Here is a 19,802-nt window from a genome sequence, read left to right as displayed (position 1 = left end):
GAGTCCAAGCTGTGTTTGGAAACAAATGTATTGATACAAGCACACACTCTCTAGGATGGAACTGGCAATCTTAACACTCAGGGGACTCTTCCCCCCCCCCCTGATTATCATTTTCACAAGCCATGATTAATTACAGATTGACTACTAAGCAGGCCCGGCTCTAGGGGTAGTCTCGGTGGCGCGGGGTGCCAGGGTGCCAGGCCGACAGGAGGGCGCTGCGCAGCAAAGCTGCATGGAAGCCGTGCTGCGCGCTGCGCCCGCCCACTAGGGCGGGGGCACCGGAGCGATCTCCGCGCCAGGGCGCCCAACCAGCTTGAGACGGCCCTGCTACTAAGAATACTAACTAAAACATTTTCTCTTTGACCGAGGAAACATCAACGACTACAAATGCACTGTAAATCACATTTCTCTAAATAGTATCTTATAACTGCGATAGCTTAGGCCAACTGTTTTACGAAAGCTTTTCAAAGGCATGGCAGAGAGTTTTCAGTTCTTCTTTCAAGTGGGTAACAATTTCCTTCACTTTCTGTGGTGAGTCAAGAACCTCGACATTGCAGGTAAAGGGGTTATAACGAAGAGTAAAAGGTTTCTTGATCTTAACAGTGTATTTTCTGTATAGGGAAAAAAATGATCAAAAGAGGAGTTTTTACAAGTGAAAGCAATTTATAGGATCTGGAGAAAAGTGTGTTCTTTTCCAGTTTTATGATTGGCACCACTGGAAAATTAAATAAGCAGGGTTTCATAAATAAACTGTGGCCTTAATGTTTACCAAGTAAAAGTTTTGTATGGGGATGATCCTTCCAACAGTTGGTGCATCCCCTGTGCCAGGAGAGATCCCCATATAACACAACTCAAGACCTCAAGACCTTAAGGACCATCTCTTGTCATCTGAGCCCCTTTTCTATGTCCTCCCTCCACAAGAAGTCTGAAGGGTGGCAACATGAGAATGGGCCCTTTCTGCAGTAGCTTCTCATTTGTGAAATGCTCTCTCCAGCTGGCTTATTTATTGGTTTCTTCCCAGAGGAAAAAGAATTTACTTATTTGGCATGCAGAAAACTGGGAAATAAGACCCCCAAGAGATGGCATAGTTGTCAGTGCTGTGAAATAAGGGGTGATGCTTTGTCCCTGTGTGCCCCCACTCCACAACACCACTGCCATGACGCACACACCAAGTTAAGAACTCTGAAAGGATAACAACACCTTCTGAGATCTGTGCATGACTCCATGCTCCCATCAAAGGTGTTCTGAAGGTCAAATCATCCTCATTTGGTGATGGGCTATATCTGCTTTGAATGAGTGCCATTGCCATACTTACTGGAGCTGAGACTTCATGTCTTCAAAGTGTTCTGCTACAAAGTAGACGGGCTGGAAGGAATGGTCCTGGTAAGGCTGGACGGCCATTGCGTCTGTGTCAAAGGGTTTGTACTGTGGCTTCTTTGACAAAGCATACTATTAGTAAAGAAAAGCGACAGTGTTCATGTTCGGAAATGGCAAAAATGTAGGCTTAGAATGCAAGGAGGGGGTAGCAACCAAAGCGAAAAATTAAATGGTTGTGGGGAGGAAGAAAGGAATCTATGGGGCTTCAAAGGGGTGTGTGTGACAATGTTTAACTTTAGTAAAGAGGGGAGAGTTGTCCCTTCCCATCAAATATCAGTGTTTCCCTCACCTTCAATCACATGACCTGTTCACCTGGATTATTTAACCTTTGGAGACAATCTCGTATCTACACTTCAAGTCTGTATATTTCTAATGATGATGAACTCCTCATTGTGTGGCTTGGGACTGGGGTGAGCAAAACGTTTTCTCCCTAAAGTGGAAAGAATTGCTGCTTTTCCTTTTCCTTTTCTTTACAAAAAAAAGCTCAGTTCTGAAATTGGATTAGTAGTGCTGTCAATGAATTAGTTGTGCTACCAATGTTGTCATCATGGGTGCAGAGGGATCTGACCAACTCCCTTCCCCAAGCCCCCCTATTCCTGTCAAGAACTGCTTAACTCTGCTTCTCGTTCCCTTCCTCTTAACTAAGCCGATGGCAGTAGGACACTCGACAAACACACAATGACTTTGATATACTACATAGGAACATGTATCACTGATGAAGCCCATGAGAGCGAAACAAGGCATTATTCCGGAAATCCTTGTCAATGAACTGATCTATTGGGACTTCCGTCTATATTATTGCACTTTATGTGTTGTTTATGTGCAAGATAAACATTTGATATTGTGATAAGAATATGCAGAAGAGTATTGTTTATGCGAATGCACAGCCGGTCACGTCTTGTGTGTTGGTCAAATGTATTTCACATAACACAAGGTTTGATGTTGTTTGGCAGTAGGACACTAGCAGCAGGTCTCGGGAGCTCTGGGGAACTGCATTTCCCAGGGTCCCCGGTGCCTGGGATACTGTGGCTTCCATGTCCTTAGAAGCCAGGGAAGCCTCATGCAGAAGCCTCCAGAGAACCCTTGCATTGCTACTGCCCTGCCACTACCCTATGGGTTTGGAGGAAAGAAAAGAAAGGGGGTTTGTGATAGCTAGGTAGTGATAAGGGGAGATCCCAACATGATCTTGCATTTGGGTACAACTCTGCTGTTCGTATTCCAAATCCCCCAAGCTCTTTATTTGCCTTTGCTGCTACTTGCCATTTCTTCCAAAGATGGTGTAAGAACTAAAGGAGAAAAAACTGCTTTGACCCAAAGGACACAATTTTTTTAAAGGGGACCCAAGACTCTAGTTGCTTGATTAGCAGTGCACTCTATGTGGGAGATCCCTGTGTGAATCCTCATTGAATCTAAACCAGATGCATCAGTAAAAACATGCAGATATATTGTGTTTCAGGCCTTGGGAAAGCCAGCTGAAAGGTTTCAGAACCTCAGGCGTGAGTTTTCAGGCAGAACCCTTCATTCTTTGCTGTGGGAAGTTCTGCTTGAAAATAATCAGATGACCCGATGTGACCTGTAGGGAGCTAAGGGAGCCCTGCTTTTCTGCAAGCGAAGCATGCCAAGGGGTGAGCTCTGCCAATTGTGAAGTATGGGCCATTACATTTTACTGTACGTAGGCTAGACTCCAGCCGGGGTGTTAACATGAAATTCATTTGATTTAATGCAGAACAGCTGACAATACAGTAAAATTACAGTGCAAAACTCAGGGTCTCGGGTGCATTCTATAGCTCAGAAAGCATAAGGTTGGCCAGCAGGCAAACTCTTTCATGCTAGTTGGGGATTTGAATATCGTCGTATAGATCTCACCTCCTATTCTGAAAGGCAAAGCTAGGTTTCTAGGCCAAGTGATGGTTGAAAAATAGGATTGAAGTTTGCCTTAAGGATTCGGCTAAAAAACCAAAACAAGAGCTGTCAATTAAAAGCACATGGTATCCATTGCTTAAAACAAATACATATTTTGAAAGCCATCTTTTGAAAGCTTTGCAGAGAGACAGAATTACATACCAGGTAGTGGATAGATTGCTGGACCGGAAAGGTGCTCTGACTTCCAAAGGGTGAGTCCAAATTAGAAGAGGGTGTTAGCCGGGCGCACTGTGGTGGACCCCCATATTACTGCCCCCCTCTGCATATTTCAGCAGGTGGCTGTTCTTTACACTGCACAGGGAGTTGGGTGGGTTGGCTTACCAAGTGAGTGCCAGACTCTTCCATTATAATTGCCCACAATGCCCCAGAGCAATTGCAGTAGCAGCTGCCTGGCATTTTTATGAGATGATGTTGGACCCTGGAAGCCAAGGTCCAGCTTCAGGGCAAGCAAACCAAGCAGCAAATAAAAGTGTGGAAATAGAGGTTGTAAAACCTTTTAAATGTGCCTTTCCACTGAATCCCAAAATGCCCCAGTGTTGCCCTTGCAGTACTCAGCAGGAGGATGAAGACAAAACTAGAATTAGTTGGCTCTGCCTTCCATTGGTTCTGAGTCTGCTTATCATTGACTCTGACTCCACCTCCTGTTGGCTTGCCTTTCTGCTCTATCAGTTCCAATGGTCACCGGTCACCACTGTGCATTTCCGTCTACAGTGGTGGGCCCTGGTGCAGGAAAGCAGCACTGCAACCAGCAATGATTGGGGCACCTTAATCAGTATTGGCATTCCACCGGCTTTTGAAGACACACCTGCTTGGATCAGCATTCCCCTGGAACATCACCTTCTGATCTTATTGTTTTAATTGTTTTTAACTATTTTATGGTTATGGTTTTTAGAATCAGGGATGTTTTGATGCAGTGGTGGAACTGTTTTATTGTGCTTTTTAAAGAATGTATAGGTTTTATAATCGATTTTATAGTTGTGAACTGTTTAGAAGCCATTTTGGCATGTAAGCAGTATATAAATTTAATAGAAACAGCAACAGTTGAGTGGGAGGGGAACACACACACCACAGCAATGTTTTCAATATCCTGACCTCATCATTTTATTACACTCTGTTGGTGACTTGGTAGCTTCACCATTAATTAGAAACATGAGGGACAGATTCATTTTAAAATGAAGCACATGAACATTAGGCATAATGCTGCCCTCTAGCGATCTCAGCTTGTAAGTTTATCTAATGTTAAAATAATACTTGGGGAGAGGGGGAAACAAACTTACCATCAGCTCCCCATAGGAGGACAGGAGACCTGCTCCATAGGCTTTAATAGTTCCATTTTGTTTGCAGAGTCCAAACTCAACAGTAAACCAATAGAGCTGGTAAATACAAAGAGGAATGGGGTGGACTATGAAAACTCCTCTGAGAAGCCCCATCCCCACCAGGTTATCCTGTGATTGTATGTAGTCACTATGTCCCTGGAAATACACAGCATAAGGTGGCAAATTTTATTTATTTATCTGCATTGATGTTGCTCCTCAGAGGCAGCTGCCTGCTGGCGGCCATTTTGATTCCCCACAATGTCAAACAAATGTCAAACAAAATGGTGGTTCTTGAGGCCAACAAAACCTAGTCCTCTGGGGTGGGGAAGTTGAGGGCAAGCATCTGCTAGGCCTACCTTGGGTTCTGTTTCTTATGCTAGAAGACAGGTAGCCAATGCCGTGCCCTCCATATGTTGTTGGACTACAATTCCCATCATCCCTGACCATTGGCCGGGCTGGCTGGGGCTGATGGGAGATGGAATCCAATAATATTCAGAGGGCAACATCTTGGCTACCCCTGTGTTGAAATGTGATTATATCACATTGCAAGAATCACACAAACTTTGGGCAAACAAATCAGGATGAATGCTCCATGCATAAGTCATTGGGATGCCATCTGGGTTTGTTTGGGAATAATTGTGTATGTGTGATGTGTGTGTGTGTGTGTGTGTGTGTGTGTGTGTGTGTGTGTGTATCCATGAGGAGGGTGCAATTTGCATTTTCTACCTCAAGACACCCAAATGTCCTGACATTAAAAAATAAAATAAAAATAAAAACCAACCACTGAGCATTTTCTAGGGGAGCTTGAAATAGCTTGTATTTTGAGCCTTTGGTATTATACCTGCATTATGAAAATACTGTACATAAATATATATACTCACTGTTGACAGTTTTTCTATATCAGCATCAGATGCTCCAAGAGAGGCTAATCCAATATCCTAGATCAAGGATCAATATATTTATTGAAAGGCTGGTTTATGAGAACATACAGTCCTTTTCTGTGAATTACTATTACACTGAAGGTATGATCCTTAGCTTAAGGACAAACATCTGTGTAGTTTTGTATGCCTGTAATTTCCCCCAGTTTAATCTTAGTATATCATGTAGGTTAATAATAACAACAATGAATTCAGAGCTGAGGCTGCATATTTGGATTATGGTTTAGCCAAGTGTGCAGGATATAGGGAAGCATAACACATAAATTTCTAGTATGAAATAGTCTTTCCTGGTCCACACCCATGTGATTTGAGACACATCTGGCAACATCAGCGCAGAACTAGGAACCAGATCGCTTGCACTTAAAAAGTGATGTAATCCAACCATGCTCAGCTGAACATAGAATAGGAAAAAACTTGACCCATTTCCACCTTAATGAAACCTAGCAAAACTATGTCATGTTGAGTGCCATCATTACCATTTGTCCATTCTCAAGGAGGAAGTAATGCTCCCTTTTAGTGCAACTCTGACACTGCTTGAAGCAAAGGTTTTTGGGGGTTTTTTAAGGTAAAATAAAGGCCATCTATAACCATAGCTGCCAAGTTATCCCTTATTTTAAGGGATTTTCCCTTATGCTGAATAGGCTTCCTCGCGAGAAAAGGGAAAACTTGGCAGCTATGTCTATAACCCTCTGCCACATATCTATCAGATAAATCCCCAACTTATTTTTTTCCTCTTTAAATTGCCATGCCCCTAAAGAGCACAGGCAATTCCAGGATGCCTTTTCTGTCTCATCCAACCCCTGAAACCTTTGAAAATGGTTGGATCAAATAATTCAGCACCCCTACAATCTGGCATAAATAATTTGGAGTTGAACTGAACACTCAGGGTTGAACTGAGCTTTTCGACCAGACCAAGTAACTGTGCAACCTCCTCACACTTGCTGTTTAGAGCTCTCCAGACCCTGGTCCCATAAAAATAGGTCTAATATCTGCATTGTTCCCTTCTTTTAGAGTCCTGGAGGCTACTGCATGCCACCCCTCCTATATAATACATCCCACCTGAGTGAATCCTGTAACTCATTCTGCTTTGGGTGGGTGGAATTAGGTAGCAAGTCCAGTGGTTTCCTATCTGGCATAAATGATTCTACAGAACAGGAGTCATTCCTGACCATTGACCATGTTGGCAAGCACTGAAAGGATCTGGGGTGCACCTACATTTGGGGGACCACAAGTTCCCCACCCTCTAGATTGAGGACAATCTTTTATAGGAGACTCCTGTATATCAGACTATTTGTCCACCTGGCCCATAGTTATCTACTCTGACTTGCTGATGCTCTGCAAGGTCTCAGACTTTCCTTGTTGTTTGCTTCCTGTTCCTTTTGACTGGAGATACCTGGGACAGGTGACTTCCTGCATATAAAACAAGTGTCCTTCCACCAAGACACCTTTCCCTGTCAGAACAACAGAAACGTTACCTGAGAGAACTGGGCAAATTCTTTGTCAGCTAACATGGGAACGTGGCCCAGCAGTTCGTGGCAGCAATCACTGTGAAAACGAAAACATGTGCTGTTGTTTTTTAAGAGTCATAAGATGTGTCCCTTGCGTCTACCTGACAATCCTTGGATTGCCACATCTCAATCCAGAGAATGTACCTAAGAATGTACCTCCACAACACAGCAGGAGATAGTGACAGTAGCTTTAGTGGACTGTTCCTTTCTTAGTCCTCTTGACGAAAGAAAGAAAGAAAGAAAGAAAGAAAGAAAGAAAGAAAGAAAGAAAGAAAGAAAGAAATCAGGGGAGGGGACTGCATGTGATCAATGCCAAGTGAAGTTTGAACCTCAGACACTTTCATACAACTTCTAACGAAACAGGAATTTGGCATCTCAAATGCTGATGTTGGATCCTGATCTCAAGATTTGAAAGCCAGTGGAACGTAATAAAATACGGGCGGTGGGCGGGGTGGGGGGTGGGGAGAGATGGATAATACTGTGTGGCCAGAGAAGGGTGTTGCGTGTGAACATATCATAATAGATTGATGCTGACAGTCAAAACTATGCTCATGCCAAATGGAGTGAGAATCTTGAAGACTTCCTATAACCTTTTCCTGCTCCCATTAGCTCTCTGAGAAATAGAGTCCTCACGTCCCCGTCCCCCCCAATCCTAGCAGAACAGAAATATTGTGCCGCAGTATATGGAAGCACTGGACCAGCTTATACAGAGCCACTGCTGGCCTCCCTGGCCGCGACCTGAGAATGATTACATGATCGCCCGACTCCTACTCACGGTTCTGGGGAATGCATTGGCGAAGACGAGTGCCTTATGTATTGGGTTGTCTGAAAGACACGGAATGCCAGGCTAGCAAGGAAATCCCGAGCCGACAGAAGCCCTGCAGCTGGTCTCAGCTTGAAGCCACTTCTTTCTGCAAGGAAAATTAAAGGAGGAGTAAAATTCGGAATAGGGTTGTGGTGGAAATAAGCATTTATTTATTTATTGCATCCAAATTACTTAGGGCAACCTGCCATGCACTACTCGGTTTTCATGAATGCCATCATGCCATGGAAACATGTCTTTACCTTTCTCTGCCAGGGCTCTCCACTCTAGCTCCACTCTAGCTCATGTGTTCTTCTCACTAAATGATTCTGTAACCTTCTCGGGTTAATAATTCATTGCAAGCAACTTGCAAAATTGTGTAATATAAAATTGTAATTACAACAACACTGTTGTGTTACACTGTTGAAACAACACTGTTACAACAACATACACACGACACACAGTCGCGTTCTTAAACATGGATATCTCAAGACTTGATGGGGTGGGGTAGAGGAAGGGAGAAGGATTTAGTAAGAAGAGTAACTTGTAAAAACTTTTACTTGTGATTTATGCCTCTCCAATAAAAGTTGGGCTGCAATAAAGAATAAGGGAGGTGGGCAAAGGGCTCACTTGGACTGAATGCTTAACATCTCCTGGAAACCCAAAGAGAGTTGAAAGGAAATTCATGACCAGTTGCCCTAGAGGAACTTACAGGAACAAATTTCTACTCATAGCCTCCAAATACAGCTAAATAAAATTGTTTTCCCTTTTTGGCTATAGGTTTTGGTTCCTTGGAATAAAATCATGTCTAGTATCTGGATAGATGCATTCCAGGAACACAATATTCTCTCTCTCTCTCTCTCTCTCTCTCTCTCTCTCTCTCTCTCTCTCTCTCTCTCTCTCTCTCTCTCTCTCTTATGACTTGGAAAGCCATTCTTCAGTTTTGTACCAAGGTAGTACAAAACCAGTTGCCGTATTGTCTATCGCGGCCCCGTGACCACCCTGCTCCCTAAGGTATAAATAACTAGACACCACACAGCATATTGGTTTGGGATCAAATAAGGCCACAACTTTATTGGGTACACATGTGAGGTTTGGCCATAGACATTGTGGTAAGCAACTGCACATGTCACCCACGTTCATCCGCTGGGAGTGTTTCTAAGGGTGAAGCTGGGGGCGTCCCCCAAGCGGTCCCTGTTGAAGGAGTGGTATGGCCCTAGCCTCCATCTGGACATTGGGCAGGATCCATTTAACAGGATACCCTTACCCGTGGAGGGGCAAGCGGAGGCTACAACCTCCCCTCCAACCAAGATTATGCTTAAAGGTAAAGATAAAGGGACCCCTGACCATTAGGTCCAGTCGTGACCAACTCTGGGGTTGCAGCGCTCATATCGCTTTATTGGCCGAGGGAGCCGGCGTACAGCTTCCGGGTCATGTGGCCAGCATGACAAAGCTGCTTCTGGCGAGCCACAGCAGCGCACGGAAACACCGTTTACCTTCCCGCCAGAGTGGTACCTATTTATCTACTTGCACTTTGACGTACTTTCGAACTGCTAGGTTGGCAGGAGCTGGGACTGAGCAATGGGAGCTCACCCCATCGCGGGGATTTGAACCTCTGACCTTCTGATCGGCAAGCCCTAGGCTCTGTGGTTTAACCCACAGCGCCACCCAATGCCCATCTTCCATACAAAGTTGTTATGATTGCGATGAGGTAGGCAAAAACCCAAATAGCGGTGCCAATTAGCCAAGTGGGGGAAATTCCTGCCTGACCCCTGAAAGATTAGGTGACCCACATTGTCCATAGCGAGGTCGAACCATCCATGAAAAGCCGTAATCTGAGGGATGGAGTGTGGGAGAACTGGCACAGCAAGAGAAAGGCCAAAAGGCCATGCTGGCCAGGCATTTAAACTTCCCCTGGGCGCAACACCAAGGGCTGCAATTGGTCAGTTGGTCCTGTGCCCAAGGGAACACTCCTGCCGCCATTGGCCCATTTGGCAGCAGGAATACGATCTGGCCGGTGATAGGTCAGTTTGCTAGGAAGGCCTGGGGCCCACCCACAAAGCCACCCGCCTGAAAAGGGGGCAAATGGACTTTTAGGGTGATGCATGGAAACCAGTTGCCATATTTTAGGAGGTGGAGGATGTGATAGGTGAACTCATCCTACCTCAGTTTTGGATTTGGCTCTGAAATGGGCTTGAGCCAATTCTGAACTATTGCTGGGTGTGCCCCATTACAAACCTCCCATTTCCGGACTTCACTTCTGCCACTCATAAGAACACCCTTACTTGGCAGCAGTCCTTGTGCCTTACTGCCTTACCTGTTAGAAATGCAGAGACATCTTGCAGCTGAGGGATATGGTCTGCTTGATACCCGCAGTATTTTTCCAGCTGATGAAAGGCCTCCAGATATTGGTGGCAGGCATGACTGGGATAAAGACTGCTTAGCTTTTGGTAGACTTCTCTCCTGAAAACAATAGCAGGGTTAGCTTACAATGGACCTCTTTGCAAACAGCATATTTTAAACGATACACCACACACATAAGACACGCTGTTCTCATAACAGCGACCGGGCTGCAGGGCATGTTGACATCATGTGCACATGTTGCGGGGCATGCACAAACGGTGTGGTGACATTGTGTGGTCCTGGGCCCCCTCAGCTCCAGAGGCAATGCTCCAGTGTGCCTGCCCCTTGAATGCAGGAATCTCAACTAAAGCATCCATGACAGATGGCCATCCAACCTCTGCTTAAAAAACTCCAAGGAAGGAGAGTCCACCACCTCCTGAGGGAGTCCATTCTTACTGTGAAAAAGTTCTTACTGATGTTTAGTTGGAGTCTCCTTTCTTGTACAGTGGTACCTCGGGTTACAAACGCTTCAGGTTACAAACTCCACTAACCCAGAAATAGTACCTCGGGCTAAGAACTTTGCTTCAGGATGAGAACAGAAATTGTGCTCCGGCGGCAGCAGGAGGCCCCATTAGCTAAAGTGGCGCTTCAAGTTAAGAACAGTTTCAGGTTAAGAACGGACCTCTGGAACAAATTAAGTTCTTAACCAGAGGTACCACTGTAATTTGAAGCCATTGGTTTGGGTCTTACCCTCCAGAGCAGGAGAAAACAAGATTACTCCATCTTCCTTGTGACAGCCCTTAAGATATTTGAAGATGGCTATCAAATCTCCTTTCATTCCTCTTTTCCAGGGTAAACATACCCAGCTCCCTCAACCATTCCTCATAAGGCTTGGTTTCCAGACCCTTGATCATCCTGATTGCCCTTCCTGGATCCATGGGGGCACCAAATGGACATGTACTGGACACCTGCCACTGGTATTTCACTGTGGTGAACACCAATATGTACATGGAAAATGATTTGCCATGTAAAGCAGATATGAGGAACCTGTTGCACTCCAGATATTGTTGGACTCCAACTCTAGCAGCCCCAGCGAGCAGGGCCAGCAGTCAGGGATGATTAAAGTAACTTTCTTTAAAGGGAAGAAACATGTTTAGTTGTTGGAAAGAGAACATGTAATTATCATGCAATGGCATGGAGCCTTATGGAAGTAGGTTTTTATTCAGCTCTGGGGCTCTCACACATTTGTAAACATTGTTTTATGAAAATTGAGATCATTCTTGGAAATGCTGACTAAGCCAATAACCTTTCCTGTTTGAGTATTGTATTTCTCTCTCTCTCTCTCTCTCTCTCTCTCTCTCTCTCTCTCCTGCTCGAGTGTTGCTATGAAGGGTGAAATTCAGCATCACATAATGTTTGTCTCTATTTTCAATAAATATCAAGACTAGGGTGCAGTTTACGTTAAAGAATGAGAAACAAAAGACATCTGCTTCCAATGGTGGCTATTGTTGGTACTGTTTTTTTTTAAAAAAAACCCAAAACGCTTTATGAGCATTAGACCATTTCCACAATCAGTCAGGAAAAGTTCAGGAGAGCAAGAAACCAGACTTGTGCTTCCCACGCAGCATGGTTGAATATATTTGGTCCATTATTCTGTCCTATTCCTTCTTATCCAAAGCAGGGGTGAATAATCTGTTTCAATTCAAGAGGTGCATTCGCTTGTGGGCAACCATACCAGTGGTGAGGAGAGCCAGAGGCAAAAATGGGGAAATGCCGTGCAGGGTGTAGGGTAACACAACATCATCTAATCCTCCCTGTGAGGAAATCAGAATGATTTCTGATTTTGACACATCATCAATGGTCCCTGGAGGCATCCTGTCATGGCTAGTGGTCATGAATTTCTCTAAACCAGGCATCCCCAAACTGTGGCCCGCCAGATGTTTTGGACTACAATTCCCATCTTCCCCAACTACTGGTCCTGTTAGCTAGGGATCATGGGAGTTGTAGGCCAAAAAACTGGAGGGCCCGCAGTTTGGGGATGCCTGTTAAACCTCTTTCAAAGCCATCCATGTTGGTGGCCTCATGCAAGTATTCCTGAGAGTAGTGCAGTTACATACTGCAGTAATTAGACTCCAGACTAACTGTGGTGCCTTCCTGGTGTTTTGGTGTCCTCCAGATCCTTAGACTACAGCTCTCAACAGCTCCAGCTAGCATGGCAATGGTTAGGGATGATGGGCATTGTAGTTCAAAACATCTGGAAGGCATTATATTGTCTGCAACCAGCTCTAGACTGAGGGCTCATCCTTTTGTGCTGTGTCTTTAGGCACAGGTCTGGGATTTCTGGGTGTGACCCAGGTTTTTTTCTCTGTTGCTGCTGCTGCTTTCCACAGGGGAAACTGTGTTTTACTGCCGAATCAAAGCAAACAGCAATCGGGTTTTCATTTGCTCTGATTCAGCAATAAAAAATGAGCTTTCCCAGGGAAGGCAGCAGGACAAAACAAAAACAAAAAACCCAAAAAAAGTGGACCTGGAAATTCCAGACCTGTGCAGAAAAGCAAGTGTGGATGCCTCAGCCCTGCTGCTCATTCTGTTATGCCAGGCTTCTGCCCTAAAGACCTGCTCTGATGTCTCCATTGTATGAAAGTGGTCCCTTTGAAGTGTGTAGCTAGAACAGAGACCTATTGAATTGTTTGGAAAAAAATATCAGCCACTTTGCTGAGCTACTGAGCCGGCCAAAGAGTGTGATGTCCTGGAATCTGGAATAATAATTTGTGGTTTGTTGGAATATGGGGTGAGGGTCAGTATACCCATCTCTTCTTCAAACTGTACCCAGGCACAGACTGTAAACTTGTTTTGCATTTTGGCCACCAGCCACCTAACTGCGTCAACAGTCTACAGCTGCTTAATGCACTTTGTAAATCCCACTGGTTGGTTTTACGCTAGATGTGTACATTGCACAACCAACGTCTTTTTTATTTGTCACCTAATACAGTAATACGAAATGTCTCTAGATGACTTACAGGGGTGCCAATTTGAATAAAATATTGTGGTTGGGCCCAGGTAAGCCCCACCCCACATAATCAATCAGATGTTGCATTGCGCACACACCATTTTAATGGGAATGCCCATCAACTTTGTGGAAGCCTGGCCCCCTCTAATATTTTATTGTGGGGGCTGAAGCCCCCACAGCCCCTAGGAGTTGGCTCTTTTGATGACTTACTACAATACCACCCTCCACCGAGAAATGGCAATAAGCAGGATCATCAGTGTTCTCAAAGCCACCAACATGAGTCTGACCAAACTGCGGGAGGCAGTGGAAGACAAGAGTGCCCGGTGTGTTCTGGTCCATGGGGGTCACAAAGAGTCGGACACGACTAAATGACTAAACAACAACAACAACAACAGGATCATCATATTACCTCAAAACCTTGGAATAAGAGGCATGTCCTAACCTGGGACCCAAAGGATGTTCCTGTCAGTATCGAGCAGGCAGCCTCACTGGGATAGGCATTCTATAAAAAGGGGCCACCACTCAAAAGGCCCTCTCCCTTGTATGAATCTCTCTTTGAGAGGGGCCTCCACTTCCGATGTTGGAATCAGATGTGCAGTGTTGATATGGTTCCAGGTACCACTATTATTTTCCATGCTGGAGAATGGAAAGGTGGGAAGGAGCCATTTTACATTCTCACCTTCCTCCACATGTTATACAGTTTTTGTGGGCCATTGTGACACCAGGCACTTACCATGTAGCTGTTTCCTGGGCTGTGTACTCAACTCTTGGCAATGGGTCACCCCTGTAAAAGAGCACATGTGATTAGAAGTCCCTTACATGCTACAGGTATAGGAGATACTAAGGATCTTCTAGAAAGTGTCCCTGAGGCCTATTGTGTGTTGATCAGGGACAGAGCTACCAACTTGAATACAATAGTTTAATATATGTTATTATTAATAATAATAAAATAAGCCAAAATATTCCTAAAAATAACTACAGACGTTCACTATCTTTTAAAAGTTCTCCTTTTTCTTCCTGTTTTCCAACAGAGGAGGCCACAGATGTCTGCAGAAAACTATACTACAACTGCATGAATGTGTGAGCGGTGAAGAAAAATGAAAGAATGGTTATTGCTTTTGTTTGTTTTATTGTGCACTTACTGTCTGAAATTGAAGGCCAGGTCAGCAATAAAAGCCCTTCGCTTCCTGTATTCAGCATCGCTGAATCCCTAAAAAGGGATACCCTGTTTCTCATATTTTAAGACATACCCATAAAATAAGCCATAGCAGGATTTTTAAGCATTCAAGGAATATAAGCCATACCCCGAAAATAAGACATAGTGATAGGCGCAGCAGCAATGCCGGCCGTGGCAGGAGGAGGAGGAAAAAAATAAGACATCCCTTGAAAATAAGCCTTAGTGTGTTTTTTTGAGGAAAAAATAAATATAAGACATGTCTTATAATATGAGAAACACGGTAAGAGACAACACTTCACTGCAGTAAGCAGAATAGCCAAAATATATAATATAACAAGATCCAAATTCTTAGCGTATGAATGTAGTTCTGATAATGAGAGCCTGTCTAAATTCAATTTACTTGGCCTAGGAGGGCAAGGATCTAGCAAGACTCTGACAAACCCCAGCTACAAAGGTTGCAGTCAAACACACCACCCAGGGAATAAGCTCCAGTGAACACTGTGGAACTTCCCTCCAACTAAACATTATAGGATAGCACTGAAAGACTGCTAAGGCACCTACAATATTTTTTCACATGTTTTGATGGACATTGCTAATTGTATTTTTGTTAGCTTGCTAATGCAGATATAAAAATGTTTCTGAAATGTGTTTGATATTTTATTTATGTTTAGGACTCTGTTCATGTTGTATCTATGCTGACCATATATTTACAGTTCTGGCAAGTGCTTTGGAACACAAAGCATATAATTAAATTGGAGGAGGAGGAGGAGGAAGTGAATGTTGAAATGCAAACCTGTAGTGCAAAAATTCTGATTTAAAATTTAGGGTGGTGGCTCTCGAGCATCCTTGCAAAATGGAGTTTAATGGAGACGTGGTGAATAATCATCACAGTTCCTGGTCATATGACAAGCTGAAAATGCCCAGAGGATTGAGCAAGCGAAGTAGTTTCAATTTCAAGTTTTTGCTATATTCCTATTCCTGATTAATTAACACATGCAGACAGCATCTTCAATGTGCAGGGTGCTTTATAGAGTTGTCCTTCCTCTCAAAGTAGCTCAGGGTAATGTATAATGTATCGGGGGGGGGGGGGAATCAATGATTAAATCAGTGATTTAAAATGATTGTATATATACATATACCTAAGTCCTTCTGTTTCCATAATACAATATCACATCTACAGTAACCATTAAGTACCCATTCCCTTTTATTCCCCAAAGCCTAAGTGTATATTCAACTGGTGCTCATATGTCAACACTGAGGGGGGGGCAATGTCAATCCATAGAATTGTAGAGTTGGAAGGGACCCCAAGAGTTATCTAGACCAACCCTCTTCAATGCAGGAATCACAGCAAAAGAAATCCCGGCAGGTCCAAGTGGAGCAAATTCCACAAATGCAATTACTTTGCTGGAAGGAACTTACAGTCTACATTTCAGCAATGGTTGAGATAATAAAGAAAGGCTTCGCAGAAGAGGACAAATGAAGTTAGCAACTGTCTTCAGTTAGATCTGCAAATCATAGCGTTTATTAACTGGGCAGCACTCAGTTACCACCAGGTCTAAATAACTCACCGGATGGTCATGATCCAGATCAGGGTCAAATTTGGTGATCAGATGATGGCAGTTGTCAAGGTCTCGTATTTTCTTTGGGAACCACAGTGCTGCAGCCGAGGGTATAAACCACAGATTGTGAGTACATGATACCTCCATCATGTGGGGGTTGAACAAGAGCTGGAGTCGCTGCAGCTCATATAATTTAGATGGAACACACCAGATACACCTGTGGAACACCCCAGATTTGCTGGCCAGGGGTGATCACTCCTGGAGGGGTGAAGGATTCCCATACCCAAGACTTCTGCAATCATAAAACAGTATTTTTGGTATTACAGCTTAGTAAATATTGCACTACTGATTTTAAAAATGTTTATATGGAAAAGTGCCTGTTGTCTTTGTCCATGGAGTTTTCTTGGCAGGGATACTGGGGTGGCTTGCCAGTTCCTTCTCCAGGTAGATCACGTTTAGTCAAAACTCTCCACTATGACCTGTCCATCTTGGGTGGCCCTGCATGGCATAGCTCATAGCTTCTCTGAGTTATTCAAGCCCCTTCGCCACGACAAGGCATTGATCCATGAAGGGGTCTGGAGGAGACTCTTGAGAGTCCCATGGACTGCAAGAAGATAAAACCTATCCATTCTGATGGAAATCAGCCCTGAGTGCTCACTGGAAGGACAGATCCTGAAGCTAAGGCTCCAATACTTTGGCCACCTCATGAGAAGAGAAGACTCCCTGGAAAAGACCCTGATGTTGGGAAAGATGGAGGGAACAAGGAGAAGGGGGCGACAGAGGACGAGATGGTTGGACAGTGTTCTCGAAGCTACCAACATGAGTTTGACCAACTTGTGGGAGGCAGTGGAAGACAGGAGTGCCTGGCATGCTCTGATCCATGGGGGTCACGAAGAGTCGGACACGACTAAACGACTAAACAACAACAATGGAAAAGTGAGGCAGAAGCCCAACAGATTGCTTACCTCTCTCTTCTTGGTTGGCTTTCACATCCTCTGCCACCTTCTTTAAGGAATTAGTGAGGCTGCTGACCTCACAGTTAGGAACTTCACATCTCACGAAAAATTCAAGGTCATCTGCAGTGTTTCTAGATACTTTAGCTGGTCTGCTTTCAAGGTGATAGATTTTAGTATCAAACACCTGTAAAAGGCAGTCCTACATAAGCATGTATTTTGTGTGTGTGTGTCCAATTGCAATGCACAGGGTTGTTCACAAAAGGAACAAGCAAATCAACAAAAGTTGCAAGCAGGTAAAAGTAATAAACTACGAATTCGACTTCCCCTCCTTCCCAGCTCAATTGACTGCCGTGAGCAATCTGGAACCAAACCTCTTGTTTAACCGGAAACTGGGCTACACAATCTTATACATCTCTACTTGGGAAGTTAAGTCACATTGTATTTGAATCAGATGGGTGCACATGGGGATTGCAGCTCTAACAAAAGCACCATTAAAAGTATGGCCACTAGCCCTAATGGCCATGTTCAGAGGCAGTAAGCCTCAGAGTACCAGTTGCAGGGACCCACCAGTGGGGCGAGGGCTGTAGCTCTCGGCTCCTGTTAGTGGGCTTCCTATAGGAACCTGGCTGGCCACTGTGTGGGTACTGGAAAAGATGGGTCCTCCTTGGCCTGATCCAGCAGGAATCTTCTTCTGATAATGAGGCTCATATGTAAATATTCCTCTACCACAATCATTGGTAAGGGTGTGTTGTTAATTATCTCCACATCTCTTCATCACCCTGCTCCAAATTAACATTTGATGCACAGTTTTGGGCAAAAATGCTGGGAGTTTACTCATAAAAAAATTAATTATGTTGGTAATGATCATTGAAAACTATTATGCTGCCCCCTACAGACATTTATTATTTTTCCATTGCTAAGATCTTAAAAACATTTTCATTGCTTTCTTTTTTTAAAAAAAAAGGAAATCACTATCAAAATAAGCCTCACAAACCTGTATATAAAGCACTTTTTTAAAAGAAAGGGGGGAATCAGAGTCTTGTAGGATGAAAAGAGGCAAGGGTTCAAATCCCCACTCAGCTATAATGGCCACCTCCTGACTTTGAGCCAATCTCAGCTTAACAGGGCAGGCTAAAAATGGGGACGAATAAAACTCTCAAGCTCCTTGGAGGAAAGGTGGCATATCAATGTGATAAAGAGATGTACCTCGAACACTTTGGCCGCCCTAGAAATGCCAGCTTTTCTCCCGTTGCGGAGGGCGAAGGTTAGGGTCAGCGTGGCTATTTTCCCAGCCTCTCTTTCCCCCGCAGAAGGTTCTTTCTTGGTCGACGGCTCCATCCTCGAGGGCAACTCCTCGTCTAGGTTCGTGCGGGTCTGCCGGAGAATATGTCCTGCGTCAGCCTTTCAGTCGAGGCAAAGCAGTTGGCTCTTCCTGAGAGGAGGCGGAGAGCACCCACCTGCGAGATGCGCCCTGCGCCTTTCAGGAATGGCAGCGGCAGCGCCTTTACGCACCTGGTTCAGCTGTTCGTGGGGAGAGGGAAATCTGCCCACGACGGCTGGGGACTTGTCCTCCAGCGCTTGGGACGTGGGCTCGGGTAACCCAGAGGGGCGAGAGATGGCGGAGTCTCTGCTCACGCGTGGCCAGTCAGTCCCACCAGGAGAATTGTAGGGGGGACCAACTTGGGAAGGTACTCCAAGCAGTGCCTTAATAATAATTATCATTCAAAGCAGGGCGAGTTCCCCCCTCGACTGGATATTTTGACCTTGCCGATGGGTGAACTTTATGCTCGCTTTAATGTTGACGGGTGTTAAATTGCTAAAATGTCTGCTAAATTGTGCATTGTTGGGGGTTCTGTTTAGTTATTGGTTCTAGATTTGTATTAGGTCTCCTTGTTGTACAACTGTTTGGGGGTTTTTTCGGTTTTAAAAAACGCCCAGAGCACAGATATATTTCCTGGGAAATGGGGGATATAAATAAATGGATTATTGACTAGTATGTATGTGTTATTAGGTATAGATTACCTATTCAGAACATAAGGACGACCAGTCGAATTATTCTTTTTTTAAAAACGACAAAGAGCCAGAAGTACCGTAGCTTGGTTATAGACTCTGGCTAGGATTTGGGTTCAAATCACAACTCATCTATGAAGCTCATTGGGTGGCCACTGGCCAGTTTGTGTCTCTCCTCCTAGTCTACTTCATAGGGCTGTTGTGAGGATTAAATGAGGAAGGAGAACCACGTGCGTCTCTTGGAGCTCCTTGAGGAAAGGTTGGCTATAGATGTAACTATATGGATTTAGGTAGTGTTTTATTGCAGTGTGTTCCGCTGATTTTATGTCATGCTTTATGTTCAAGGGACTGATAAACTGAATAGAAATTAATTAATTAATTGGTCGTTTCATGTATAAAGCAGGCGTCTGAAAACAACGGAGTCCGTTTAGCTATGATAAACTTCTGCACCTTCAAATACCTGGGCTGTCTGGCGTGGTCCACACACGCACCCTACCCTTGGTATGGATCTGTGCAATTGTGTGTTGCCTTGTGAGGAAGAAAGTCCTGCTTGGATGCCAGCTGTGTATTTGTGAAATGTTTTGCGCTGCATTGGTCGCTCACCTTGACATAGGAGAGAAGGTAAGCCGCCTTGAGCCCCTGTCAGGGAAAAAGGCGGGGTATAAATAAATATAATCAGTTCGCATCCGTCTCGGGAGACGAAGAAGAAAGATTCCCCGGCCATTGAAAAATAAAGATCTGCTCTCCAAGGTACCTCCAGGAAGGCAGAGAGTGCTTCACCTAGCGCCAAGTGCCCCCAAACAAACACCATACGTATTTAGGGAAACTGTAAATGACTTCTTCTTCTGCTGCTGCTGCTGCTGCTGCTATCGGACTTTTTAAT

General features: G+C 44.4%; 1 protein-coding gene across 1 annotated transcript; it reads right to left on the bottom strand.

The window, feature by feature from the left end:
* Positions 1-409: 409 nt before the first annotated feature.
* Positions 410-18,247, bottom strand: LOC118091167 (tyrosine 3-monooxygenase-like). Its single transcript, XM_035127836.2, has 12 exons — positions 18,116-18,247; positions 16,919-17,093; positions 15,963-16,051; positions 14,360-14,427; positions 13,951-14,001; positions 10,182-10,327; positions 7,838-7,973; positions 7,030-7,099; positions 5,498-5,554; positions 4,578-4,673; positions 1,316-1,449; positions 410-611 (listed from the first exon to the last, which is right to left on the bottom strand). The coding sequence occupies exons 1-12, from the start codon at positions 18,245-18,247 to the stop codon at positions 452-454; spliced, it is 1,314 nt and encodes a 437-aa protein (XP_034983727.1). The 3' UTR covers positions 410-451.
* Between the last annotated feature and the right edge of the window lie 1,555 nt (positions 18,248-19,802).

Source organism: Zootoca vivipara, chromosome 10, assembly GCF_963506605.1.
Source record: "Zootoca vivipara chromosome 10, rZooViv1.1, whole genome shotgun sequence".
Lineage (NCBI taxonomy): Eukaryota > Metazoa > Chordata > Lepidosauria > Squamata > Lacertidae > Zootoca > Zootoca vivipara.
This window is presented reverse-complemented; position numbering and strand designations above follow the sequence as displayed.

What these genes read in the sequence shown, in the direction of transcription:
- LOC118091167 (XM_035127836.2), bottom strand. Translation starts at nt 18,247, where the DNA reads ATGGAGCCGTCGACCAAGAAAGAACCTTCTGCGGGGGAAAGAGAGGCT. An exon ending in TGTCTCTGCATTTCTAACAG is followed by an intron (nt 7,974 to 10,181) that starts GTAAGGCAGTAA and finishes TTTTCCTTGCAG; the next exon opens with AAAGAAGTGGCTTCAAGCTG. An exon ending in ATATAGAAAAACTGTCAACA is followed by an intron (nt 4,674 to 5,497) that starts GTGAGTATATAT and finishes TGTATTTACCAG; the next exon opens with CTCTATTGGTTTACTGTTGA.